This window comes from Chlamydotis macqueenii, chromosome 21, assembly GCF_036417535.1.
Source record: "Chlamydotis macqueenii isolate bChlMac1 chromosome 21, bChlMac1.mat, whole genome shotgun sequence".
NCBI classification, from domain to species: Eukaryota; Metazoa; Chordata; class Aves; order Otidiformes; family Otididae; genus Chlamydotis; species Chlamydotis macqueenii.
The window spans coordinates 3,441,446-3,469,422 of NC_141576.1; the positions used below are offsets into that span (position 1 = coordinate 3,441,446).

Sequence of the window (27,977 nt, forward strand, 5' to 3'; positions counted from 1 at the left end):
GTAGTTTCAAAGGCTGTTCTGTAAGTCACCGCGCCAAACAGCCACAGCTGTCCCCGCCACTGTGCTGCACAAAGGCAGCGCTACAGAGGAGAGGGGCAGAGAGGAAACGCTACATTCTCCTCCGTTCCAAGCCTGCGCGCCTCCCACATACACCACAGAAAGGAAAAAAAACCCACACAAAACCACACAACAAAACACCACCAAAAAACCCCCAAGACCTACTCCTTCCTCCTTCTTTTTGAGGGACAGACACCAGAACTTCAGAAAATATCTGAAAGCAGCACAGAGTTGTTCTTCCTCTCCCTTGGCAGTCTCAGAGGGCAAGAACAAATGATAGGAAGATGCCTACAGCCACAGTCAATGATTTTTATTGAGACAAGGCCGCGTATTGTGTAAAGAGCGCTCGGCAAACCTCCATCACACATCCACACAGTCCTTCCAGGCACGGCTGCGTCTCACAGAGCTGCTATTCTCCTGGGGCAATTGTAGCGTCCAAATCTGAGAGGGGGAAAAAAAGAAAACATTGATTTAGGGAAAAAGATGGCACTGAAACCACCTGAAAGCACTTAAAAATCTGTGGTCTTCGTTTCCTGCCTGGGCTGCCTCCCCGCTGGCACAGACAGCTCCACAGCCAGCGCTGGGAAAGGACCATTGGAGGGGGCCAAAACCAGCAAGCAGCAGCTGCCTTGCCAAGGCCACTGCTCTTCATTGCTTCCCTTTCCCTTGGCTCTTCCTTAAGCCCCGGTGTGTGCACCGCTGCTGCAGGAGAGCTTCAAGCCCACCCGCAGGAGGTCCGTGGTCCGGCTGAGCCAAGGCAGCCTGCAGAAGGTCTGCAGTGTGGTGGGAAGTCCTTTGTATCCACATTTCACGGGCACTGGATTAACCAGAGACAGATTAATCCTCGAAGTTTTAAATATCTGCTGTCCCTAGCAGGGATGTCAAACTTCCATGACATCCATTTGCTCTCTTCTGTAAATTTGTGCCCCCCGCCATTTTTTAAGCTAAAAAACCTAAATAGTTTAGATGAGATGCTGTTAAGAGAGCCACCATATAAGCAAAAGCTTGATCTGCTCTCTGCCCTCCAGTCTGTACAATCCTTTCATAAATACCAAGGGAGACACGAGTGAACAGAAATGTATCTGCAGGCACCTAGATACCACAGGAGATTTGGTCTTCATACACAGTCAGGGAGAGAATAAGAATTTTTGAGAATTTAAAGTATAATTTATGTGATATCTGAAAGTCAACACAACTTTTCTTTTATACCCTGCAAGTAAGAGGAGGAAATCTACTAGCAAAAAAATACCACACCACAATTTTTCCACAGCAAGCGCTGTAAACACCTCTACAGCGCGGGGCACTCACTATGACGTGGGTGTCAACCAACAGCGCTGCGAGCCATAGGTCAGACGGCAAACAGGGAAACTGTGGGCGTTACTGCTCCCTCCAGTATTAGATCTAACTCCTACAAAAAGAACGCCATTCCCTGCAATCACCTACCTGCTTCATTATATTCCACTGATTTTAGGAAGAGTCCAGATGGCGGAGCCATGGCATTCGGTGGAAAAGCCCGTGCGTCTTTCATCTCCAGCAACTCCTTTATATGACGAGGTGCTAACCTTCCCTGGCCAACTGCAACTAGAGCCCCGACCATTCTTCGGACCTAGGAGAAAAAGAAAAAAAAAAAAAAAAGAAAAACCAAAAAAGAACACAGATTAAGAGTTGCCCTTATAAAACTTTAAGGGATTAGGAAATTCTGCGTGGAGCCCTGCACTCATGCCATCAGCAGTGTGGTGCTGTGCCACAGCCCACAGTTACTACTGATGGCAAGCCAAGCGAGAAACCTAATCAGAGAGTTCAGTGCCTGTCACTCAGGAAAGAATGATCTCACCATGATTTCTTAATACAAACCTGCTCCTGAATATAGGTACATCATTATTATTAAACTCGTATTTCCCAGAAAGCCTAATTTCTGGTGTTCCTCTGCTGTTCCTAGTACTACCAGTTGTTCCCAGAGCCACGCACTTCGCTCCTGCTTTATTTCATTGGAGATACCATGCTGCCTTAGTCCCTGAGCACGCCCCAGCAGTCACAGTCACCCCACGGTCTGCAGTGCAAAGGTGCGTTTTCCCCTTTCAGCAGGGATTGCACGGGCTGCCTAGGTTCTGCACTGACACGACAACGTGGCAGCAGCTAATCTTGCCTGCAACGTGCAGGGGCACAGTGTCTGCTAGCGACCAAAGCCAGTGGTAGGGAAGGGAAAACAACCAGCAGAATCACCCTGCTTCCGTTAAGTCTTCCCTCCCTACAACTAAAGACATTAGTAAGAATGATAGGAGGACCTGTGACACGACGATCTCCAGCTGCACAGCACTGCCTTGGAGCAAGGCTTGTTCTCATCACAGGTAGGAAGCAAGCCGAGCAGAGGATGGTTTCTGTTTCAGAAACAATAGCAGCACCCACACACCCGTCTGTGGCAGGAAGCTCACATGCTTGCTGGGAGAGCTGAGCTCACAGGTTCCTAACACATCAGCAACCCTGTTTGCAGGTGGAGGACTACGTAGGGGCTTGTGTCTCTCTCAGAAAGCCAAAAAAGTAAGAGAAAAAACAAACCCGAGTAGGAGAGTCGGCCAGAGAACATCCCCCCAGTGTGGCAAATTGGCATTTTAAACACCTCTGCACGTCACAGCTCCCCTTCCCTCCCTCCACGCTCATCAATTCCAGACCTACTAGGTTAGCACAAATTTCACACCACAGTGCTCACCTCCTGCGCAAACACCCCTCGTACTTCAGCACCCTCTTGGCTAAAAAACACCCTTTCCTTCTATATCCCCAGAAGACATGCTGTTTGGGAGGGCCAAGGCTTCTATCTGCCAATGCCTCCTGCACACCAAATGCTGGCTCCCCACGAGTAGTTAGCTACTGCACTCCCGTGCGGTGGCTACGCTGTTCTCCATCCCTTCCATGAGCTGACGGCATCTCTCTGCAGGTAGAGTTCTGACCACTAACCTTCCTGGTACAGCCACGCTTCTTATGCCAAGGGAGGCTCATGAAGCTGCTGTCAAGGGATAACTGGCAAGTAAGAGCCTCTCAACTTGTGCCAGAAGTCCTCTCAGCAGATATGAGGTCCTCGAAAGACCTTTATCCAGAGGCTGGTATGCAAGCAATCACCTACTTCCCATGGGCGTCAGGACAGCTTGTACAAGAAACATCTGGAGATGGTTCAGAGAAACATCCGTTTCCCTGGGGAAACAAAGGAGGAAGACAGAGAAAGGCAGTCTTTTTCAGGCTTTTGTTCAGCAAGAGATAAAGCTCAAGGAAAGCTAGGCCCTGCCCCAGTGTCGCTGGAGTGGACAGGCTTGTACGGACAGTCCCATCATAAGAAATGCCTCTCTGAAGGGAAAGAAGCCGTACAATGCAATGAACTTAGCCAGCCTGCTGGTGTCCAGCTAGGCAAGAGCTGAACATCCTCCAGCTGCCAGCACTTTGCTTGAGCTTGTTTGTACCCATTTTCACAGGAGAGCGCACACTGCCTAAGGGAACACGCCACAGATTTGCTAGGCCAGAGTCTTATTTGCCAGAGAAGCCACTCTGAAAACTCAGCCCTTGCCACGGGCTGACCCTGAGCCACCGTACTTTCACCTTTTCCTGGTGGTTTTCTCTGTCCACACTGGACAAACTGTCCTCCAATTTCAAATTTTACAGGCAAAACCAGTACCAGCCCACGTGGGGGAAAAGTAGACACTGTCCTGTCTGATTCACCTTCTCACGCTGCTGCCAGAACACGTCCCCACTTACGCTGACATGAACAGTCATTTGGCCTAAATAGATGTTCACTCTACTCATGACCTTTCAAGGCACACCAAGCTCTCCAAAAACATATGCGTAATGCCATAGTGAAGCATTGGTCTCAGTTTCTGTTCCATTAACATTTACAAAAGAACAAACGGAAGTCCACTAAGCAATCTGATCATGTTTATCACCATTAAGAAGGTTCAACAAGCCAAGACACAGCAGTCTCCCTGTGTGCTCTGATCTTAAACTGCACAGAGGAGTGCCAAGCGCCTGCCTTTCGGCAGATGGCACAGAGAAGCAGCGCAGATCCTTGGCAGCTGTTATTTTACCCATCCCTCACTAGAGGTCATCGTACACTGTGACTTTAGCTTTGATACCTCCACACTCGGAGTTCGCGAGTGTAAATGCCGACTAACGGTATGCGTCTGAAATAGCCCTGTGCGTGGTCTCCCCCCCCTTCTGCACGCTATTCAGCAAAAATACACACACATTCAGTTTCTGGGGCTGTCTAACTCTTTTCTCTCATAAAAACATCCAGGTGTCAATACTTATCATAGCAGCTGTATGAGATGAGGTCCACCTAGGGCAGGAGCAGATGCTCAGGTAGAAGAGCACACGTTAAGCACGTACAGCCCGCTCCTGCTTCACTGCAGCCTGCCAGCTCGCTGCAGACAAGGTTCAGAGAGGGCACTGGGCCGAGTATTATGGGTAACTGCTCTCTCTGCACAGTGTCCCCAAGCAGCATTGCAGTTCTAATGCACTAAATGGGTTACCAGCGTTTTCTCCTTGTCACAAGAGCATCTGATGAAGCAAATCCCTGCTGTACATCAAGCCCTTCTCAAGCATGTTGTTGTTCTTCCCTTGCTCATATCCAGACACCCACTGTCAGAGAGCTTACAGAGCATTACTTGGCATAGGATAAAAACCAATTTGGTTTGTCAAAACAGAATAAAAAAATAGCTGCTTGCTGTTCCCATAAAACACCCCCTCTCTCCTCCAAAAAACAAGCCCTCTCTTGCCTATTCTCTGTCTCCAGAGTGTGACCACTGCCAGGATAGGCAGACTGAGAACAGCCAGCTCTTTCCTAATGAGGTGATCCGTTAACTTGTGGAGAGAGCTCTCTCCCCTGAGCACAGCAGCAAAAAACCCACTGGAGTTATTTCAAAGAAAACCCAGTGGAGGCTAAACAGCATGGCAAAGGGAAAGATCCTGCAGTCGTGCCTGTATAGCTGAATCAGGTCTTCCCATCTCTCCTTTGTGCAATACAGAATTACTTCATGCTCCAAAGCCAGAAAGTAAAATTCCAGGCAGTTTTTGCTGGGCCCAGTGCCATTCAGCAGAGCAAGAACGTATGTCTGTTGGTTTTTACCACTCAAGGACAAAGACTGTGGAAAAAAAAGTTTTCCATCCTCCCACACTATTCTGTGACTTTGGACATTCATTTTAGACACAAACTTAAGAGATTCTGGTTCTACTGGATCAAATAAAGAATACAGAACCTCACCTCTCTGATGCTAGGTCCCTCTGTGTGTCACGCTGCTGTAACACCAGCTCTGCAACAGAGCTGGCACCACACAGGGATGCACCATTGCTAAACTGATCAATAGTTACAGCCACAGCGATACTTTGGTTCTTGGAGGCAAACTGCGTGCCGAATACAGCACCAAACAGTACCTGTCGGTAAAGAAACGATCTGCTCCTGAACTTCAACTCCCAGAACTCCAGTCCCCTAAAGAAAGGAACAAAAAAAGAAGCATTTAAAATCACATTTCAAACAGCTTTTCTACCCACAAGAGAAGTAGAAATCACAGGTGAATGTGAGTAGAACGAATAAGCAGCTGCACAGCCCCCAATTAACCTGAAACAGCATCATGAGCTTTCAAACACCACACTGCAGGCATCAGCTGGGGTGGAACAACCCCTGCCTGTTTGTATGTACCTAGTTTTGGAGGGCTGGATCTTCCTGCTGCCTCACACCTAAGTATATAACCACTCAAATAAAAGGGGAAGGGCAACATAAAACAAGGTACAACTTAGCAGTCTGCTCAGGTACTGCTGATTTGAGGAACGCAGCCTGATGCCTCTTGGAGAAAGGAATACCCACAGCAAAGCAACTCTACCATTTCATTTGGAGTTGGCTTGAGAGAGTCACATGTCCTTACAGGCTTTGCAGAACGAATTTCAACACTCAGCTGTGCCTACTGCAACATCCACGCGCTACCAGAAAGGCCAGGACACGCAAGTCAGGACGCAGGCGTGCCCGAGGAATCCAGCCGCAGCATCACAACGCAGGCGAGGGCGGACAAGGCAGCACTCCAGGCCATGAGCGAGCAGAGCAGGAAACGGCAGATCAGCATTTGGGGACAGACGGATGCTGCTACGCAAAAAGACATCCTTTCCCCTCACCAAATCTGTCTGTTCATATAGATACCGTTTTCCATAAAGTTTTATGTTGGATACCTGGAGTATCAGGGACACTTAGTGAACAATCCAGACCGAATGGAATTGTTATGTTTGTGAGCAGCAGGCCTCAAGGACATCACTGAAGCCGCTTGTGAGAAAGTACTGAAGCTGCCTGTAAGAAAGTACTGAAGCCACCTGTGAGAAAATAATGAGGCCGCCTGTGAGAAAGTAAACGAAGCAACCTTGAGAAGAAGGAAAACAGCTGGCATACGTGACTGGGGGCTGAACGTGAAGCAGGGTACAGGTGGAGAGAGCCGTGCGCGTGAATATAGAGACTTAACGAATCATACTTTAGCTAGGAGCGCGTGCATGATATAGTTAACCAATTAGTAGAGAGCTTGCGCATGATACGGAATTAGAAGGGCTATATTAACCGGGATGTATCAACAATAAATTGGCATTTGCTTGATCATATTGGTCGTCAGCAGTGTCCGTTTCTTCCGCGTCAACAGGTGGCGCCCGAACAGGGACCCTCAGATCGGCGTTGGACATCCCGACGGAACCGAAATAGGAAAAGAAGAGGGGGCGGAAGCCGGTCGAAGGCGAGTGCTGCCCCGGCACTCGGGAAGTCGCTATAGCGCAAAAAGGTACGAAAGGTACAGAGGGAATCTCGTCTTGGCCAGGCGAGCGGCCGGGGAGGAGATGGGGTCCACACTGACCAAAGAGGAGTCAGCAGTGGTTAAGCTCCTCCAACATATGCTCTCTGCGAGAGGACTGAGTTATGACTCGGCCGTCCTAGAAGCTTTGCTGCAGTGGGCAAAGAAAAGGGAATTAATTCCCACAGTTGATGATGCTTTTGAACTCCCGACATGGGAAAAGATAGGAAAAGAGCTGTGGGATGAAGTAAGTAAAGGATCAAAGGAGGCGAGCAAACTCTCCACTATGTGGAGGCTAATTAACGAAACACTGATAAGCATGAAAGCCGAGCGTTCAGTTGCCGCATCTGCTTTCGCGGCCTTAACTCCAGCCGGCGGGTCCACCTCCGCTACTAGCATGCCGTTCTCGGGTTTAACGAGCCCTGCCGCCGCCCTGGCTCGTGCTGAGGGTGGGGGGGCTCGAGCCCCAGCAAGGACTCCAGGAAATGCAGCCACAGCCCCTATAACTATAGATATGCGGGCACCAGAGGGAAAAACTGCCAAAGGCTTTTCACCACCATCAGATGTACCACCGCCAGGCACCCCGCCACACTGCGCCAGTGCAGGCTCAGAGTCACGAGCCTTTTCGCCGGCGCCAGCAGCTCCGGTTTATCCCCCGTTACCACCTTCTTCCCTGCCACCACGGCGTGAGGAAGAGGGGGATGAACATTCATCCGGCTTGAAGGATGCACAGCTGCAAGAGACACTAAAAAGGCTAGAAGCCCTAGAGGTTCACCTAGAAGCGTCGCTGGGAAACTTGTCAACTCCTTCGCCTTTGCCACATCGAGACCTGCCAGCGTCCAACCTATTCGTTCCGAACGGAGCATCGGGTGAGATCAGTCTTTTTGCACCTTTCCAAGGGACGCTGGCGGGAGGGGCTGGGGATTTGAATCCAATCGTGCAGTGGAAAGAGGTGATTCGAGATGCTTTGATAGAAGGAGAGCCTTTGCCCACGGCATTTCCAGTTGTGACCAATAATACTGGGAGAGGTGTGTGGCAGGCATTAGATTGGAAAATATTGAAGGAAGCTAAAAATGCAGTTACTCAGTATGGGCTAAAATCATCATATACTCAAACTGTGTTGCAGCATATTTTTTTGTCACAGTTGTTAACTCCTTATGATACTAGAATGATTGTCCAGATGCTTTTGCTGCCGTCACAGCAGCTGCAGTTTTTTCAGCACTGGCAGACTGCTTGTGATAAGGCAGCTGCAACTCCTCGGCAACAGGGTGATCCATTATTCGGGGTGCAAACTCAAATGCTGATGGGAGCGGGACCCTACACACGATCTGATTGGCAAGCGCGATTTGCTACCGAAGTATTAGAACTGAGCCAAGATTTGGCTTATAAAGCACTTGCTAGGGTGCACGATGAAAAGTCCGGACCTGCCTTTACGTCAGTAAGGCAAGGTCCCACAGAACCATATGGGAAATTTATTGATCGGTTGCACGCTGCAATAATGGGTCACCCTGATCTGGATGATGACATGAAAGCAAAGTTCTTAGATATGCTTGCCTTTAATAATGCTAATGAAAAAACTAAGAGAGTCCTTAGTGTCCTGCCAAAAGGATCTAGTACAGGGCAACTGCTGGAAGCTGTCGAGCGAATGTTAGAACAAGAAAAGGCTCCAGTCATGGTTGCTGCTGTAGGTGCAGCCGTTAAACCGTTGATATCAATAAAGCAGTGCGTGATTAACTGTCTGTAACCCCCATTCCCTCTTCCCGCCCCCCATCCCTGTCCCGCTCAGGGTGCAGGGGAGGGAGGTAGAGATGGTGTTAAGCCTGGGAAGAGGGAGGGGTGGGGGGAGGTTGTCTTGTTCCTGTTTTCATTATCCTGCTTTGGTTTTAGTGATGGTCTGTTTTTTGCCTGTAGCGGTGGCTTTAAGGATCCCTCCCTATTCTTGTCTTAAACCTCGGGTTTTAGTTTTCTTTCCTCCTATATGCCCGGGGCCACAGCCGCCGCCAGGCGCCCCCACCCCCCCGCCCCTGACATGGTTAACAGATACTCCTGTCTGAGTTGAGCTTTGTATAAGTGGAAGGACCGTTCCTTCTTATAACATGGGGGAAGGGATACGCTCATGTCTTTACAGGAGCAGTAAACAAGTGGATCCCTGTCTGTCTCATCTGCGGGTATTTCAGAACATGTTTGATTGACCTGCCAGATACCGGTAGGACAGCAACTCTGTGTAAAACAGCAGCAACCACGAGTGCTGAGTGCTAAAACTACAAAAGATGGAACTTTTTGGGATCAGTAAAGATGGACTTCTGTCTATTTTTTAACTAGTCAAGAACTAATGTTTCTAGAGGGGTAATGATTGTAAATGCTTTAAGATCTATACATTGCAACGACACAGCTTGACGTAATCATGCGAGCACATATCAAAATCCAGACAGCATAAAAGACCTAAACGAAGCATACATAGCATTGAATCTGGTTGCCAAGATAATACAGAGTTTTGGAAACTAAGTAAAATTATTGCTGCTTCAGTCTTTACACCTGGTGTGGCAAGTGCCTAGGCATTAACTATGCTAAATAAATTGGACTGTTGGCTTGCTAAGCAAATAAATATAACTTCATTGGCACTATCAATGCTGTTAACTGATGTAGATTCTATATACTATGCTACTTTACAAAACAGAACCGCTGTTAGCCTGCAGAGCACATATTTGACAGGCCTTGTTGTATGCACTGGCCATGCATGCAGCAACACCTAGTCAGTACTCTTTCACTGAATCTGCTGAGGGTATAAACAGAGGTGGCTCGGAGCGAAGGGGAGAGGACGGACCCAGAGCACACTTTATTTACAACAGGGGACGCCCTGAAGGTGCTGCGCCTGGCTCCCTTCTCTGCTCTGACCCGGCTGATAAACAGCCTCTTGCTCAGCGGTGTCTTTCGCATAGTTGGGTTAGTAACAGAATAGATCAGCAATAGATTTTTTTATTATTATTAGCACAAAATCATGATTGTCAGGATTTTGATGGGCTTTGCTGCATGAATCTGTCTGATCATTCGGAATCTATTCACAAAAGTATTCAAAACTTGCAAAAAGGAGTACAAAAACAGCCACAAAGTGATGGTTTTGATATTCAGAAATCTTTTGGTGACTTGATATAAGCTTGTTACTAATAGTTGTAGGATGCTTATTCATTCCTTTTATAGATGTATTTTGATCTATATTCTGTGTCTTAAAATGTGTGCAGACTTTAATAGATAAAGCGTTGAAACAAGCCTCTTCTCATAAAAAAAGAAGGGGGAGATGTGGTATTTCGCTGAGCCAGTACGGTATCAGTGAAAGCACACCGACCTTGGGGGAGGAATGCAATCATGCTCTCAGGAAGAAAGCCATGGAATGAGAAGGGAAGCTTTAAGATACAAAACATTGTTAGCAGAATTTATGGCTTGTTTCAACAGAGGCCTGCAGAAAACTAGTCATTGCTCTTATAGATAAGTTACTGGAGTTGTTATATCTATAATAGTAGAAGAATGTTATAGTAGAAAATTACTAGAAGGTAGTGAAACTTAGCTTTGCTTCGTAATCATGAATATGTATAACGTGTGATCAGTAATTTTATTAACTAAGCTTGTGTGTGGCATAATTGGGTGGTTGCTGTCCTTGGTTAAAATCGGAATTGTGATACTAGGCATCATACTAGGCATAATCATTAACATACCATGCTTGCAAAAAATGATTAACAACTCAATACAGACAATCTGGCTAATAAAAAAAAAAAAAAAAAAATAAAAAAAATAAAAAAAAAAAGGGAGATTCAGTAGAGGCCTACATGAACCTAGTTGATATTGTAGTAAAATAAGGTCAGGAGTACCAAAAAGGGCTATAGGAGGACCATGTTATTTTGGAAAATTGATAGTGTTTGCTCCATCTGTGAGAACATTATGGAATCATACGCGAGCAAGAAGGTCACTAAAAGTATTGACTCCCCATTGTGACAGCAATTTAACCCTGTTGGGTACAGCTGAGCAGATAGCATTATCTTTATTTGTTCCTTGGGCAGCAACTGCCAAAGCTTTAGCTAGCTTAAATAGATTAGCTTGTTGGGCACAAAAGCAAATGAATTTAACCTCTAGCATGTTATCGGGATTGTTAGAAGACATGGATAGTATGCGTCATGCTATTTTGCAGAATCGGGCAGCCGTTGATTTTTTGTTATTAGCGCATGGACATGGATGTGAAGATTTTGAAGGTATGTGTTGCATGAATATTTCTGATCACTCTAAATCAATACACTATCAGTTGGCAGAGTTACGCCGGAACATGCATGCAATACAGGTGGAAAATGGACTTTCGGACTGGCTAAAATCATTGGGAGTCACAGGTTGGCTAAAAGATTTGATAGTACATGGGCTGGTAATATTAGTGGCTTTGCTGTTGGCACTAATGGTATTGGGGTGTATTTTAAAATGCTTTGTGAAAGTTATGGAACGTATGATGACTGGGGTCTGGATTGTTCAAAAACAAAAAGGGGGATTTGTTGGATACCTGGAGTATCAGGGACACTTAGTGAACAATCCAGACCGAATGGAATTGTTATGTTTGTGAGCAGCAGGCCTCAAGGACATCACTGAAGCCGCTTGTGAGAAAGTACTGAAGCTGCCTGTAAGAAAGTACTGAAGCCACCTGTGAGAAAATAATGAGGCCGCCTGTGAGAAAGTAAACGAAGCAACCTTGAGAAGAAGGAAAACAGCTGGCATACGTGACTGGGGGCTGAACGTGAAGCAGGGTACAGGTGGAGAGAGCTGTGCGCGTGAATATAGAGACTTAACGAATCATACTTTAGCTAGGAGCGCGTGCATGATATAGTTAACCAATTAGTAGAGAGCTTGCGCATGATACGGAATTAGAAGGGCTATATTAACCGGGATGTATCAACAATAAATTGGCATTTGCTTGATCATATTGGTCGTCAGCAGTGTCCGTTTCTTCCGCGTCAACAGTTTTATGATAGTCACCAATATTCCTCACAAGAGCTCTGAGGAGGGTAACTCTTCCAACACTTGACTGACACCTGCAGTCTGCTAAACCTTTACAAGTTGCTTTCTAAACATTTTTGTGGTTTTGCTGATGTCCCACTACCAGCTCTAACACGAAAACCCAATGCAAACCTGCTCTCAGAAACAGTCCCGCAAGGAAGAACCTGTATGCACATTTCTTTCCTACAAATAAAAAAATCTGATATGTGTATCAGATACATATAAAAACCAGCAACAACAGAGAAATGCCAACAGAGCACAAAAATGAGCTGGTTTTCACTTCAGGACCTGCATCCGTAAACTTTGACGCTGCTAAGCAACCCTAGAAGTCACTTTGACAAAAGTAACAACAACAACAAAAAATAAGCTCACTAACAGTTGATAAGTGCTCCTTGTATCCTATAGCATTCCTACAGCAAAAAGAGACAAACTTACCTTAACTAAGCCAGAAGAGCAGCTATTTACATGCAAACCCTCTCCTCTCCTCCCTTGCAATGAGCCCAGTCCCTGGTATCAGAGGGCTGCAGAGATTTGAATCAACTGTGAGGAAAGCACAGCTGCAGTGTGTTTGTCTGGAGGGTTCAGACGGACAGGCTGGGTTTGCTGGAAACACCTGAGCATCAGGGAAGGGGCTGCCCATTCCCTGGGAGAGCAGACAGCTCTTGTGAGCCACAGAAGAAAGGTGAAGCAGCGACAACACGGTTCACAGGCCCACACAGGGCATCAGGGCAGGGCTGGCAGGAAGGGAACCTGTGAAACAGTCATTGCAGGGAGCAGCCACAAGCTGTTTTCTCTCAGGATTTACAGATGAATTACTGCTTTTAGCCCTCCCTGTTGCATATTTTGGCATATGCAAAGACAGCTCCTGCCCCCAGATTTCTCTTCATGTTGGGAAATGACAGTGTTCCTATCGCTTATGTACGGGCTGTTCTGCCCCCAGCTCGAGGCGCGTGGCATAGACATGTGCATCGCTACACACATGCACAAACACCCAGCACATCGAGGCCATAACTCAGCTCAGCTCCTTAACAAAGCACAAGAGACAACTTTTTCAAATAGGGTCAAATCCCCCTCTCATCAAATTGCAAACACCTTCTTTAGCCAGGATGCTCCTGTCTCAGTTGTCTTGACAAGTCATATTAAGCTACAAAAGATAAGTCAAGGCACTTAGGAAAAATATCTTGTAGACTTTGAAAGAGAACAAGGTATTTCTCTAAGAGTGAAACTTTGTTTTTCTTGTCACTCTCACAGATCATTTCGCTTACCAGCAAAAAAATCCAGCTGTCTTTTTCCACTTGGCAGCAGAAGGCAGCACCTTGCAATGAATAATACATATTCTGCTAAAAAACAGGTGACAGAGCAACTACTGCCCAGGAATAAGCGATGGGGCTGAGTCTTCAAACACATCCTTAGCATTCAAAAGCTTTTTGTATGGACGGGACGCTAACTCCACTTCCACCGTTGCTGAGCAACTGGGTTTGACGGAAGGAATCATTTTAACAGTCAGCCTTTTAAACAGACAAGTGGTCAATTCAGAAGGTTCGTTTAAGTTCGGAAAGGAAGGAAAGGATGAGAAAGAAAAGCTGCATTTTTTGATTAAGAGACCATTGGTTCAACATTCTATGGATTTCTCCCCCTGAAGCAGAAAATAAGTCTCCTTAGATCAGACAAAAAATTAAAAAAATATATATTTATCAGCTTTTACTGCTATCCCAGCCCTTTCATCACAGGAACAGTTTATTCTGCTACTGCAGTGAAGAAACACACATCCACTTCAGGCAGATTTGCTCTCTTTTTTGCAGAATGGGCAAACAAACACCAAGCTCCATGACTGCAACTGTTCCCATAGGGAGAGCTTTACAGATTAAAAGTAACCATGACACTAATTAAAAAAACCTGAACAAACAAACACCCCAACACCACTTAGCCTGTCACAAAGACCTAAACCCTGTAACTTTTTTCTTTAGATCAGAAAACTCATGGTTGTGGCTATTACTATCAAAAGTATTCTAAAAGAGTTAAATGCCGTTTAAAGGCATTGAAAACAGGCTTCTCAAAGCCATCCCCTTCAGCCTAAACATTCATTAAATCAATTAATATTGACACATTATAAGAGTTACTCACTACAAAACATGGGTTTGGATGCATGTGTCACCAAAAGCAAAAGTATTCCATCAGCAACTAGCTTGACACTTTTGATCCAGTTTTTAGGTTCACTCCCTCTCTCGTGAGCAGTTTTTGGCGATTTGCAAACTGCACTGAGGCTCTGCCGAAGCTTGGGGCACGGCACTTACTGTTACAGCTCAGTAGGTATTCAAATCTAGTGGAGGATCACTGGGGAAAACTACAAAGAAAAGGGTTTTCTCCTAATCAGAAAGCAGGAAAGTGTGGTTTGGAGACAGACAACAGCAAGGTTTGCTTTCAAGCTGAAACACAATAACCACATATCTGTGGAAAAAAGCCAGCATGAAAGCATAAGCCATGTTCAGGTGATAAATATCCATGATCTTTCTGGGAAAAAACTTCAGTTTCTGCTAGAGAGAGAATACATGCAGCCACTTAATTTCAATACTTGCAAGACCTGGTCCTGAAAGAACCTGACACTCCACAATCTTTTGTTTATGTAATGACTGGGGAATATTGACTTCCCTTCATCAGCATCCCCTGGGAAGACAGTAGGAGTTACTGGTGCGAACTGAGCAGATCTGCATAGCTACAGCAGTGACCTAGGTGTTGGGTGGGTTTTTCTTTCTTCTATTTGCAGGCTTTAGGCAAAGCTAGGACAGCAGTGGGGGCTGGCGGGGGAAAACCCACCCCCGGCAGAGCTGGTCTTTAGCAACCAAAATGAATGTAAATGCTGGAAGCATCTCATAGGAATTGCTCTGTGCCAGAGTCCATACACCAGTTTATAACTGTCTTTTAATGTACAAACAACTGGACTGCCGTCATTCCTGCTCATTTTTCTCCCTGAGAAGACCGAGGAGGAGAGGGAAAGACATGTCCTTCCCAAGCTGTCACTAGGCAGGACCCTGCTGACACCATCACAGGACTGTGAAGGCATAGCAAACAGGAGGTCAGTTCTCAAAGCAGTGCTGGAAAGCAGCTTTTCAGACAAAGGAAAAAAAAAAGCAAAAAAAAAAAAAAGCAAAGCAAAGCACTAGATAGTCAGTGGTCAGAGCAGCTCCTCAGCTGAGCATCTAGGCTCTCACCTGTGTTCATAGTGGTGGGACAGGAAACCAGAAGAGGGCTGGATGTCTGCCTGGAGGATGGTTCTGACTGGAGACTGAAAAGCTGTTTCCGAGTTCAGTGAGCGAAAGGTGCTGAAGTCGTGGGTTCCCAGCAGGAACTGTGCTGCATCCCGCATGGCGGGCACATTCAGGTAGCTGAAATTAAACATGCAGAGTAAAAGGAAAGGAGCATCAGGTGGGACCAGGTATGCGAGGTCAAAGTCCAATTAATTGATGAGAGGCTTAAACCAGGCAGATTTAACATTGCAGCACTGTGGAAACACATTTTGCAAGATGGAGTTTGTCTCATAATGGCCCAAACCACAAACCCAGATGCCAAGTGACCTGAGGTCTGAAGGTATTCAAAATCCCTGGCTGGATGAGGAGTTGGCAGGCACATGCTTTTACACAAACCTTTGGGTAAAGGTTGCTGTGTTTCCCATCACAGTTCAACTCAAACAATTCTATCCAAATTGCTGGCTACAGCACAGGGCGAGAGAACCAAAATCCTTCGCAGTATCTGGATCTTATAAATGGAAAAAAAGATGTTGCCAGGTAAGAAAATACCAAACACTATGATGGTTTCCCAAACCTTAGATTTGCAACAGCCAGAAGATGAAATGAGGAAGTAACAGAAATTGAACTAGCGAGCAAACTACCAGAGATGAAGCCAGTGTGGATGCAAGGTGGAAACACAGAAAAAAAGGGCCAAAGGGTAAAACTCAATGTCAAGTGTTATTTAGATTTCTTCACCTGAACTATCTAGCTCTGTTCAAAATAGCCTAAGAAATTTAGACAAATTTACTGCTATATTTGCTGAACAGATGCCTATTTTTATCCTTTGTAAATGTCTCCTAAGAAAAGCCTGAGGAAGTATGTGTGGTCTATGGCTTAAGTTTTTCAGATCTCAGCAGAAATCAAAATGTTCCTGAGGAAAACAAGAAAAAAAAAAAAACAAACAACAAAAACAAACCATGAAACACAGAGGAGATTTTCCAACATCATTATTTTTTTTTTCAGTGTGTTCAAGAAAAGTGACTAGCACTGACAGAATCCTGGTCACACTGAAGTGCTGATGACATGTAGCTGTCAATTCAAACGCCTACAAGAAGTTTAATGTGTATTATTTATTTTACACACTAGATGTGCTCAGTAGTGCACGCATTATGAGCTTCTCCACTATTAGCAGCCCAAATATCTCACCTTTTAGTAAGACACCTCCTATCCCTCGTACGGTATTCCCATTTGAGAAAGTTAACCACAGTGTCTGGAGTAAATTAATGCTCTTTCATAAAGCCCAAGGTTAAGGCACATGGTGCACGTAACATCTAGTTTTGCAATTTCATATTTATTTTTCTTTGCTGTGGGCTGTGGAAGGGAAAGTCAGCAATATAATGGTAGGACAACGTCATCTTCATTCCTCTCCTAGGACAGTGGAGATTCCATTTCTCTCCATTGCCCGCAATTGTTATTCCAATGGTGGTGATGACATTACCACAACTGGCTACAAACCTGTTTCTCTACAACCTTGTGGAAAACTCTAGTTTTCTTGAATATATGTTTATCCCAGCACAACATAAACTAACAGGGCAATAACACATTACCTTCTGGGTTTTGTTTGTTTTTTCCTCACCCACTGTTTATTATGTCCTAAGTTTGGTTTGTTTTGTTTTTTAAATGGCACCGAATTTGTTTTTCTTCCCTTGCATACACAAGCACTGATTTGTTATGACTCAGTGGCTACTCCAAGCACACAAGTGAATACTGAACCAGATACACTGGTTTGTTATCATGGGGTTGCTCAGAGTCATTGGCTCTCACTATTCAAACACACAAGCACTCAGACAGGGAAGGAGAGAGCAGATTTACATGCAGTGACTACCAGAAATAGGACTAGGGGGGAAGGGAAAAAAGAATAAAAATTAAAATTAAAAAAAAAAAAAAAAAAGATTTCTCAGCCTTCATTCTTGCCTGCATGGTCACACCTAAAACTCTTTGAGATCTGCCACGCAATGCATTTCTGCCTGTCTGCATTATATCCCAGCCTGGTTCCTTCAGCCAGCTGTCCAAATGGGTTTGCTGTATGAATTGGCAAGGTCATCTGAGGAAACGCTCATCGCTTCCACTGGGTGGGAAACACAAGGCTGTTGACGGATCCTACCTGGAGTCATTGAGTATTTCAGCACTGCTAAGCAGGTTTATCGCAGGTACAACTGACAGGACAATTTAAAAAAAGCTGTAAGTCTCAGGCCTCAGTGAACATAACTCAGTGCAGTTGCACCCATTTCAACTCGTCAATATGAACGGGGAATCTGGTCTCACATGTGGACATCACCCCCTCCCCGCTTCCCGTAGAAGCCAAGCCTTTTGGAGTGTTGATGAGGTAGCTCCCCAGGGAGGTTTAATGGGATACACTTACCCTCCCCCAGGAGCCCAGCAGAGATCCCTTTCGAACACGGGTATTTCAGAAAAATGAGCGCAGCCTATCAACAGCCGATAAATGTAGGTTCTTGACAGCGCAGAGTGGCGTGCATGGAAGCTATTGGTCACTCGATACACGTTCAAAATGCTGTTAGGACAGAAGAGAATGAGCGAGATGGAGTGAAATGCATTAATTCAAAAGCTTTTGCCTAGTCACTGCATAGATGGGAACTGAAACACATAATGGGTTCTTAGAGAAACTGCACTTAAAATTAATTATCACTCTTTCTGGACAGCCAATGACTAACCAGTGACCAAGGATTTGCACCTGTAGGCTGCCACAGGCATCTGTCAACTAGAAGGCACAAGAGCCTTAGCATCACCCCTGTCATCAAATACGCAGTGGGACTAACTTTGGGTCACCTATCAACAGATTTTGGGGATGCTCACACCATCACAACAGGCTAAGACCAATCAGTCCTTCAGCTGAGAAATGGCACATCTTACAAACACTGTGTCCTTCTGCTTTTGCAGAACCATGGTCCCAACCACGAGTGGGAAGGACTCCCCCAAGAGCAGATGTGGTGGTTGTGCGCTCACTCCGAAGCGGCTGTGCAGCTCATCGTAGCAGACAGACGGTTGAAAGGAGGTCACTTCCCTCCCATCCTCTCCTCCCAATCTCCAAGGCAAATAGGACTTCGCTGCAGCAATGAAAATATGCATCCCACCATCACCTAGACTGAGTCTACCTGAAAACAGCAGAATGCTGCATGCAGGAGAGCTCCTGGGAACCCTCACAGTTCACAGGAGCAGAAAATGGCTTTTGGGAATGTTCACGTCTACTTGTCTTCCACCGCCTCTGGGCGGTTAACTCCAGAAGCAGGTTTCTAGGCAGCTGAACTCCTGTTTTCTTCTATAAGCAGGAAGGAGAAATTGCCTTGTTTCTCTAAGCCAATGCCACCATGACCATCAAACACAGACAGTGTGGTAGCCAGAAGGGAGGGTATGAAGGCTGTCAGAGAGGAAAACACCCTTCTCTCTCTCAATGGGAGAAAACAGAGCTTCCTTGTGCTTCTGCACCTCCTCTGGAGTGCTATCATTTATCTGAATATGTCAGCAGCAGTTTTGACTGGATTTTATTCTCCCTTATCCCAGAGTACTGGTTACTCACCATACTGCAGGGAGCAGACAGCAAGGAGTCCCTATTACACAGGCGTAATCTCTCTGCAGGTGTTACTTTAGAGGATACCACTCCTTAGAAGGCAGTTTTTCTCTTAGTGCATGCCTTTCTGTCTTTGGAGTTTGGCATAGAGAGAAGAGACGAGACCCAGGGCAGCCAAAAAATACGATACCATTTGGGATCAAGCAATAGAGAAACCTATTTATTTACTTTAAAAAGGTTGGTGCTTCAGGGATTTTTGCCAGCTCAAGTGCCTCTGGCTCATATTCCTTGACTGCAAAAGCTCAGACCACAGAAGAAGAAATTAAAGCTGAGCCACAGGCCTCCACAAAGACTTGCAATAACAAGCCCAGGAGATCGCTCCACTGCTGTAAACTCTCAGTAGATATGCAAACTACATCCTCCAGGCCTGCAATGGAGTTTGAACCCAGGACCTCCAGCCTCTTCTAAACACAGTAATTCAATTATTAGATTTATTTTCCTCTTGTCTACATGCCTCCACAGGCATTCCATCTATCTCAAGCTTCTCTTCTTAATGTTTATGTGATTTTTATTAAATAAGCATCCTTTTACTCCCTCTGACAGAGTGATTCTTTCAGAAAAGCCTATTTATGCTCACATGATTCTTCAATGCAATGTACCACTAACAACAACAATGATGGAACATAAATTACCTTTATGTGCCAGGGGTTTGACAGCAGCAGAAATACACATGTGCAAGTGGTTTGCCCACACACATAACTGAGGAAAATATCTCCTGTGGGTGAAGATGGGAGATCACTGCTGCATTTCCCCCTTTCTCCAACAAAAGCAAAATAAAATATTTTGACTTGCCCCCAACTCACCGGATTGGCTCAGGCTTCAGGTGGTAATTAAGACTGTAGATGAGCTGTTTCTCATTAAAAGCTGGCTTCCCCGGTGCCCTCTGGATGTCAAAGTGAGCAGAGTTGCAGAGCGCATGGACGCCAGTATCTGTTCGGCTGGAGATGCGGAACTTGATGGGAACAACGGGTTTCAGGTTCTGGGCTGCCTTCTGAAAGCCAACATGAGACGGATTCATGAATAGCGGACTCAAGCTAGCTAGGAAAAAAACATCCTCCTTCTTGCTAACCACAACTCCTTATTGTTCACACAGAGAAGTAACTGGGAGTTTACCACGGGCTGCAAATAAAGGCATGGAGAGGAGCCTGCTCGGGGGACGACTTCTAGCAGCAGAGGCTTCTCACCTTTTGCTCTGAAGTCACCTCAAACAGAACATCCAAAATGCCATGTGAGCTTCCTTATATGAATAAAACAAAGTAAAAAAGATTTATCTCCCCATTCTTTGCTTTATATCCTGGTGTAAGTGGGAAAGAGGACAGAAAATTACCCATTTAAACCCAGACATCACCGCTGCAATTTACTGCTAAACACTGGACGCAGATTGCTTCAGCAGCTCTTAAACAGCCTTAAAGGGATGGAAACAGCACGCAGGGATGTCTGAATGACATCAGCCAAGACACCTGAAGGACCTCAGGCTGCATCCTTTGCTTCCAGGGTAGTCCAGAACAGCATAAAAAACTATGGCTTGTTGCTACAGGCAGAAGTTCTTTTCCATCCACAATGGGAGCAGGGCTACAGAGGGCAACGAGCTTCCATTACTTGTTGAGAGCAGAGGAAGAGCAACAAGGTGAAACTTAGTATTTGTAACGCAAGGGGAAGGACAGCCATTGAGATCCTCTAGGTTCTGCACACAGATTTTGGCAAAGATCTGCTGAAGAACCCACCTATGGCTAGGATCGTTGTTTCCCTTTCCCCAACTTTTCCTCTCCACACAGCCGGCTTTTATCCCCACCCTGTTTCTGCCTTTCCATTCTGCCCGCTAGAAAAAGGCTAGAAAAAACAACTGGGTGAATTACTACAGGTTTCTGCTGGCAAAGTAAATAAAATCCTGCTAAATGAGTCATTAATATAGTGTCTTTTAATCAAGATGTGCACACAAAAGAGATGCTAACATGGTTAATCAGATATGTATTTAAGGGTCTGTCTAGGCTGGCCTAACTTTAGCAAAGCCAGGGGGAGTTTTGGTAAGGGACAAACACCGGTAGGTCAGAAACCTTGGTATTCCAACAACTTACTAATGCAATGTTAAAACCATAGTAGGTTCTACCTAGAGTAAGGTTTTAAAGTAGGTTGCTGGAACACTGCAAAATACAACTTTTTTCTTTGTTAGGACAAGACCTTAGACAGAAAATCCAATGTAATTTCTTACAGGGAGCGAGTGAAGCATATCCGAAAGACTGAAAACCCCCCCCAAAAAAAAAAAAAATAAAGGCAGAAAACCAGATGAATGACTAGAAATTTCCTTCTCTTCCCCATCTCCACTCCTGAGTAGTGAAGCCAGCAGTGGTCTTTATTAGAATTTAATTTGGTACCAAGAGTCAATAAAGTTTGAATTGCTGACTCACAAATGCCTTCCAGACTCGGACTGTTTGAGCAGATGGATCCCGGGCTCTCAGAAACATACTGTTAAAATGCACAGGGAGGCAAGGAAAAAACGTAACTGAACTGCAGGGGAAGGCCTGGGAAACAGAACAAAAGTGACCCTAGCCTTTTCTCCTTCCTAATCCTTCTACTTGGAGTTCACATGTGGTTACAATTAACAATGAAAATCTTTATTCATCACCCTTAAGCAAAGCAGAGAGAAGGAGACAGAAATTAGATAGTTTTCTGCAGTAGACCTCGGCATGCGCCTCAGCAATTTGTCTTAAAGCAGAAGCTACATTTTAAGAGCAAAGTTTCTGCAAAGATATGGTTGGGTTTTGCAGGCTCCTCCCTTCCTCCACCCTCTTCTCCCCCTCCTTTCTCATCAGGCAAAAACCAGCCAGTGGGAACATAGCTGAGTGTGGGTAGAGGGAGAGAAAGAAAGGGAGAGAGAGAACAGGGGAGAACATGGAAGAGATCCTTCTTTCTTGTTAGGGGCTTGGAGAAATGTGGACGCTGCACTCCTTTGGATCCCACGCTGCATCCCATTTCAAGTGCTGCATCTGAACAAGGCTGGGTAATAAGAACAACGTTTGGATCTCTTCTCCTCTGCCAGCGGGACCTGGGCCCTGTTGGAGAGGAAGAGGGGATCGCAGACCGCAAGGCAAATCGGGTTGTTTCCCCCACTCAGGTCTGCCAATGAATCCACAAAGGTGCAGGACTCAATGACAGGCTCAACACCTGGTATGTTCATAGCTGCCCTTCTCCAGCACAGTTTTCTCCCAAGAACCCCTCTCTGGAGAGATGACTGAAGGATGTATGCGCTGGGCATCCAAGGAGGAACGTGACCACCATCAACAACAAATCTCAGTTTGTGAAAGCCGAAAGCTTTGTTTGTCGATTCTTCTGCCAGCCTAACAGGCACGTACCTGATAATATACTATCAGCTGCTGCCTCCTGTTTCAATTTTAATATTTCATTTGCATCCCAGCCTAATGAATCTCCTTAAAGAGAGAACTGCTGAACTTCTTTGCAGGCAATTCAGAAATGACCCCTTCACCTATGCAAAGGTCTCACATCTCTGCCATCCAGATGTCCTTTGAGCCTATAGGCAGCTGATGGTTTCCTCCTCTGGTTCCTGTATACTTTAATCTGTTAATATCACCCACACTGCATTTCAAAAAAGATGCATTATTTGCATTTAGTAATTGCTTGGATAGCAACCAGTTTTTCCTGCCCTTTCAGAAAAAAAAAAACCAAGCCCCTAAACCAAGCAGGCCTTTCATCTGAGGAACTCAAAAGGCTTTGTTGCTATTAAACCAGATCCCTGCCCTGTTGGGTATCACCTATGGGGGAAACTGAGGCAGAAGTTAAGCACCTTAACCATGGGCACCCAGCTAAAAAGCAACAGAGAAGACACAGGAAAAAGGGGCTGGGTTGTCCCCCCATGTGCTCAGAGTTCACAGGTCTCTGCTCCCTTCTTTACGTCACAGAGCATGAAAATACCCTTCTCTTTAGCAGGTGTTACAAACCCTGAAATCCTGGCTTGGCACCTGCTGGAGGCCTTTCATTGAGCCAGATGTCACCATTTTCATTCAGCCTTTACTTCCTGAAACATAGCCTTTCCAGACACCCATATTCCTGGAGCAGCAGCAAGCATCCCACATGTTGGTTTATACCTCTAAGACTCCGCATACCAGTGACGCGGGGGAAAGCAGATCTGTTCTGCTAACAGGATTCATTCACTAAGCACTTCCATATTTTGAATCACGCTGAAATTTCCACTGTTGTGTGCCAGAATGATATGGATCCACGTTCCAGGTTGCTATTATTGCTCGCAGCTCAGTTCTCTTCCCAGTCTCTGCAAATGCTGGAGAGGCAAGATGAAGAACAGGTCCTTTGATGTATACCACCTATGGCAGGGAAGCAAAAAGTTCATCCACTTATCTCCCTGAAGTCTAATAAAAAAAATCCTCAAGATACTCAGCCATCCACCACTACAGAGCATCTGGGAGCCACGAAAGGAACCTGCGAAATCAATTGTGAATGAGTGTGTTCAAGAGAAACTCTGCATTTCGAATGTTTTGGAAAAATAAGTGTCTATTTCTCTTTCTCAGCAGCTGGATTGCTTACTGGTTTCATCATGCACAACGGTGTTGGTTGCACAGACGCGAGGGATTGCACTGCATTGCCAAGGACACTGCTTGATTTCTAAGCTGCTGTGTTTTAATAAATAATAACCTGCAAGCTTCTGGTTGCAAGTCACCACAGCCTCACTGACTCAATGGGTGCTATGTCAACTGACACTAAATAAAAATCCAGCTCATTTTCAGTGGAATAGATAAAGTTGAAGTGAAAGCCAGGAAGAAAAAGCTGAGAAAATGGCTTCTGCTACAAGAAAGGGTTTCCAAAGCAATCTTCTATGCTGCTGAAATTATTATCCAAACAGAGGTTGAAGATGACAATTCTCTTGATCCACTTTCCTTCCTTTCTTCCTTTTTTGGAGGGTGTGGGCAGGGAGCAGAGAGAGAGAGAGGCAGGACGTTGTACCAAAGCTGCCTTGCGTAGTAAGGAGTTAGCGTATGTTCTCTTTCTCTCCTTCTCCTGCTCCCCCTTTTCCTTTCATGAGGAATAATATCTGGCCTTAGCACAAGGCTGCTGGCCAAAACAGAGCTTCATGTGGGGAAGATTAGTTTTGGGCAGCATTCACCAGCAGAATAGGAAACGGCAGACTCAGGAGATACCTCAGACCAAACATGAAAGGGAAATAAATTCTGTAGATCCTAGCAGGCCTTGCATCCAGTGGCTGTTAGCACAAGCAACAGCTGCTCACTCTAGTAAAAGGTGCTACACAGATCTTCCTTTACAGTAGGGACATCTGTAAGAATTGAGACCAGAGTCTGCATCTTGCAAGTCCTGCATCTTGCAAGTTTCCACCAAGGAACTGGAGGGAGCCAGGTCATGGGACTCAAACTTCCCTCATCTGGGGAAGCAAGGTCTGGAATTTTGTTTTGGACCCATCACTAGCAAGCTGAGCTTCCAAGTGCTTCAAGACAAACATGTTGTCTCCAAGAAATAAAACATTTTCTGTAAAGCTCACGCCCCTCAAAGATATATTAAAAGCTCCTTCAAGTATCTGCATCTGTCCCCGAACTAAATCAAGTGTCCATCTTCTCCAGACAGTCCCAGGGCTCTGCTGCATAGCAGTACTGAGGACTGCAAAAGCTTCAGTGTCCAGGATGATACAGCGCTTTACAGCGACAAAAGGCTACAGACAGGCCTTCTGCTCAGCCCCAGCCCAGCAATTTCACCTTATCACCCAGAGGGCTGCAGTACACCCTTCACAAACCAGTCCATTGTGCTTCTCATGACAACAGTTCCTTAAACACAAGGTCAACACCTCACGGGTTATTTGCTTGCCTGGAACTGCAAACTAATGTCTGAACATATTTAGAATACAGTAAGGACCTCATTACAGATTTAATTTTGCCCTTCCCTTCAGTTGCCTGCCTGGCTTTGGGAAGCCGCGAAGCTCAAGGCTGCACAGAAACAGAGGAAGGAAGATAAATTCCTGCAGGCCCCAGAAGTTTTCTATTAAAGTTGCTTTAAGACTTCCCATGTGGTTCTAATAGACACAGCCCTGCTCAGCAGTGCCCAGCATCAATACCACCACATGAAAGCAAAGCACATATCCCAGAACTGGCCTGCAAAGTGCTGATACTGTGAAAAGACAACACCAAATAAATTTATCTTTTTCTTTTTTTTTCTCTTCTTCTTTTCTCTTTTAATCACCCATCCTACCCACTCGCTTGTTAAAACAAAGTTACTTGCATAATGCAAAACAACTGCTGGGCTCACCCAAAGTTCGGCGCCTGGGGCTGAGGCACGGGATGGTTCAGAGGATTAGATAAATGAGATAGAAAGTCCTTTGGGGCTCTTCTTTCCAGATCTGCACAATATTTATACACTTTCTCCACAACGGTCTCAGGCAAGAAGCCATACAAGTACACCCTTGAACTCTTATTCAATCCATAATTCATCACACTTTCCTTCTGCAGACCTCTCAGCAAGAGCATGCAAGGACTATCACCCTCACTCAGTAAACAGTGTGGGAATGTCTTGGCCACGGCCAGTGGCTGGGCTAGACAGCAAGCCTGCTCTGAATCAGCTCTTCCACAAGTCTGTTTTGTCACAACCCCAGGATTGTAGCAACGCAGGCAGAGCACAGACTGTCACAGACAAGCACAGTGGGCGCACCACCTTCAAACTGCTCCAGTTTGTGATCTCAGGTGAAGACAGTCTGACCGAAAATGACAACCTAATAACAAGAAGGTTGGTTATTAATACACAGGCACGATCTGACGTAAAGCAATCGGTTTCAACCTCTTCAACAATCTTTTAAAAGCTTCATTTCAAACTACACAATGCTTCTAAGACACAAGAGAAAAATAACACAGCTTCCTTTTGATTCCTGCCCTGTACAGGAACATGAGATTCACTATTCACTGCGCTCAAATAAATGCAGCTGAAGAGCAGCCTGCAATTAAATTACAACTGGGTTACACAAACATCCAGGTGCGCTGAGCATTTCCCCTATGCAGGTGACCCACTTTCTACTCGCTGGTGTAACAGCGGGTCTTTTGCACTCCTATCGCACACTCACTCCAAACCCAAACAGCACTTGGGCCCTAAAGCCACCCTTACACTCTGGGAACACCCTGGGAGCAGCACAGGAACAACAGTGACGACAGGATCATACCTTTTTTTCCCCCAGCATATTAGAAGAACTCCAGAAGAATGGAAACAAAGCATTTTTTTTTCTTCAGAACAATAGATATCCTGCTGTGCTTTGTTCTGAAAAAGTCTATCAGAGACATCCTCTCCTGGGAGGACACAACATCTAGTTTCTAAATCTATAAAAGACTTAGACACAAACCAGAAGCAGAGCAGCTAAACCTGCTCAGAAATGAGGCAGTTCCAAGAATGAGTGGAAGCAAAGTCACAGCTGCTGCTGAAGCTCACATGCTTAAGTACCTTCAGGTGGGCCGACACCTGAGCAGGGGCTCTCGGAATCATAGTTCTGACTCAGATGCCTCAAGTCTCATTGAAGGGTTCACATCTTTTTCAGGATCTTAATGTCTCTGACTTTACCGTGACCTATTTCTCCCATCTGTACACCGACATAATTTCTAAGGCACTTTGATTATTTTTAATATTACAGTGTTGAGCACTACGCAAGTGTCTTTCATTGAGTGTGAACCTAAAAATAATATTTATCCAATCTAAAAATAATCTTTATCCTTGATAATACATATAGCTCAACAATGTGAACGTATAAGTTTCATTTTAATGACAATACGATTAGCAAGGACCTACCTCCAAATAATTCTGGACTCCAATCACGGACTGATCGTTCGAAGTCTCCATAACCCCACTGCAGAGCAAAACAAATACAATAGTTATTGATATGTGTCAAGACCCAAGGACTTAACACGTGAGTGACATGTGAGTCCACCAACACATCCAGAAGTTAGCGGGGGACAGACATCAAACTGATTGCTTATTGAGCAACCTGGATCTTTTTACAGAACTTGCAGGGACCAAACACTTTGGTGAATGGACAGGAAAACACGTGCAGCGGTTATTTGCAAGAAAGGAGGCTGGAAATAAAAATCGTCCTTCAAACGTTACTCTCTGAACCAGCCCTTCAGATAGAGGCTGATGGGAAGATAAGGCAGATAAGTTACACTAGAAAAGAGTTTGCAGATAAAACTGTTTCAGGGCCAGGAGTTGGTTGCAGGTCCCTTTCTTGCAGACTCTGTGCATTTCACAAAGGGATTAGAGGACTCAGAAGATGGTTTGTGGTGAGCTTCCTTCTCTGCTACAGAAGCCATAACCATTCACAGAAGCTGCTGAAGTGCAGAGATACGTCCTGAGGCTAAACCCAACCTACCTGTAACTACTGGGAGTAATTGAGGTCAGTACCCGCAGTGCCACAGACCATGCACTGAAAGAGAATTGTGGGTTTTGGCAGATGATGGTACTATTCTGTAAAATCCTCACGAAGATAGGCACAATACCACGAGGTGGAGCTGTACAAGTTCTCACCCATGCTTTTTTTTTTTTTTTCTTCATGTAACCAAGCAGAGCTACACATGTGGGATGTTTAAGGCCTGGGGAAACCCAGCCTCAGCTCTCCTCCTGCAGCACTCGCAGCCCACAGCTCACTTCACCTCTCCAGCAACACCGGTATCTGAACCACAGAGAACAGGTCACACCACCGGGCACCCAAAAAACCCACCACGGCAGGAAATAGAGCACCTTGTCCTCCCTCCGCCTGAGATCACAAGTTTCACACCTTTGTCTTTTCATTTTATGCACTGCCTGCCCAAACCATCCCCTTCTATACAACAGCGGAAAGCAGCACCCAGCGCCCTGCTGCTCTCACCCCCTCAGCAAGGGATTTATCCCGCACCGAAACCCCTGCGCTCTCCCACCCTTTCCAGCCGCCTTCCCCGTAGCTCTCCCAGGGCCGACAACCCCCTCAGGGCCGCGGCAGGCGCCGCTTTACTTCCAGGAGGCAGCAGGTGACATATCACAGGCACCTACCTATACTTAGTGCCAAAGTACTGAAAGAACACTAGGTAGCGGGCTGGGGCAGAAACCATCTTTGCTGCCTACGGCGGAAACTGCGGCTCTGGGCCCGGCTCCACTCGGCGGCGGACACCGGCGGGGCCCCGGGGCAGACCCGCGGCCTTCCGCCTCTCCCGCGCGCGGCGCTCCGCCCGCCTTCCCGCAGCCGCT

The 27,977-nt window shown here is 45.8% G+C and overlaps 1 protein-coding gene across 3 annotated transcripts; it reads right to left on the minus strand.

Annotated features, from left to right (window-relative positions):
• Positions 1–352: 352 nt before the first annotated feature.
• Positions 353–27,942, minus strand: PUSL1 (pseudouridine synthase like 1). Of its 3 annotated transcripts, none has more exons than XM_086764702.1 (8): positions 27,783–27,942; positions 26,550–26,607; positions 19,556–19,743; positions 17,529–17,678; positions 15,092–15,265; positions 5,470–5,524; positions 1,501–1,663; positions 353–498 (listed from the first exon to the last, which is right to left on the minus strand). In XM_086764702.1, exons 1-8 carry the CDS (start codon positions 27,839–27,841, stop codon positions 467–469), a joined length of 879 nt encoding a protein of 292 aa, XP_086620828.1. In that variant the 5' UTR covers positions 27,842–27,942; the 3' UTR covers positions 353–466. The 3 variants fall into 3 exon arrangements, with proteins under 3 accessions (XP_086620828.1, XP_086620829.1, XP_086620830.1); XM_086764703.1 differs by lacking the exon at positions 27,783–27,942 and adding an exon at positions 22,853–23,043 and having other exon boundaries at positions 26,550–26,574; XM_086764704.1 differs by lacking the exon at positions 27,783–27,942 and adding an exon at positions 22,871–23,043 and having other exon boundaries at positions 26,550–26,573.
• Between the last annotated feature and the right edge of the window lie 35 nt (positions 27,943–27,977).

Excerpts from the sequence above, each read along its gene's own strand:
- PUSL1 (XM_086764702.1), bottom strand. The coding sequence starts at position 27,841 with ATGGTTTCTGCCCCAGCCCGCTACCTAGTGTTCTTTCAGTACTTTGGC. Across the intron at positions 17,679-19,555 it reads CTGAAGCCTGAGCCAATCCG|CATTTTGAACGTGTATCGAG; the intron begins GTGAGTTGGGGG and ends CTGTCCTAACAG. Across the intron at positions 5,525-15,091 it reads TCCCACCACTATGAACACAG|GGGACTGGAGTTCTGGGAGT; the intron begins GTGAGAGCCTAG and ends TCCTTTCTTTAG.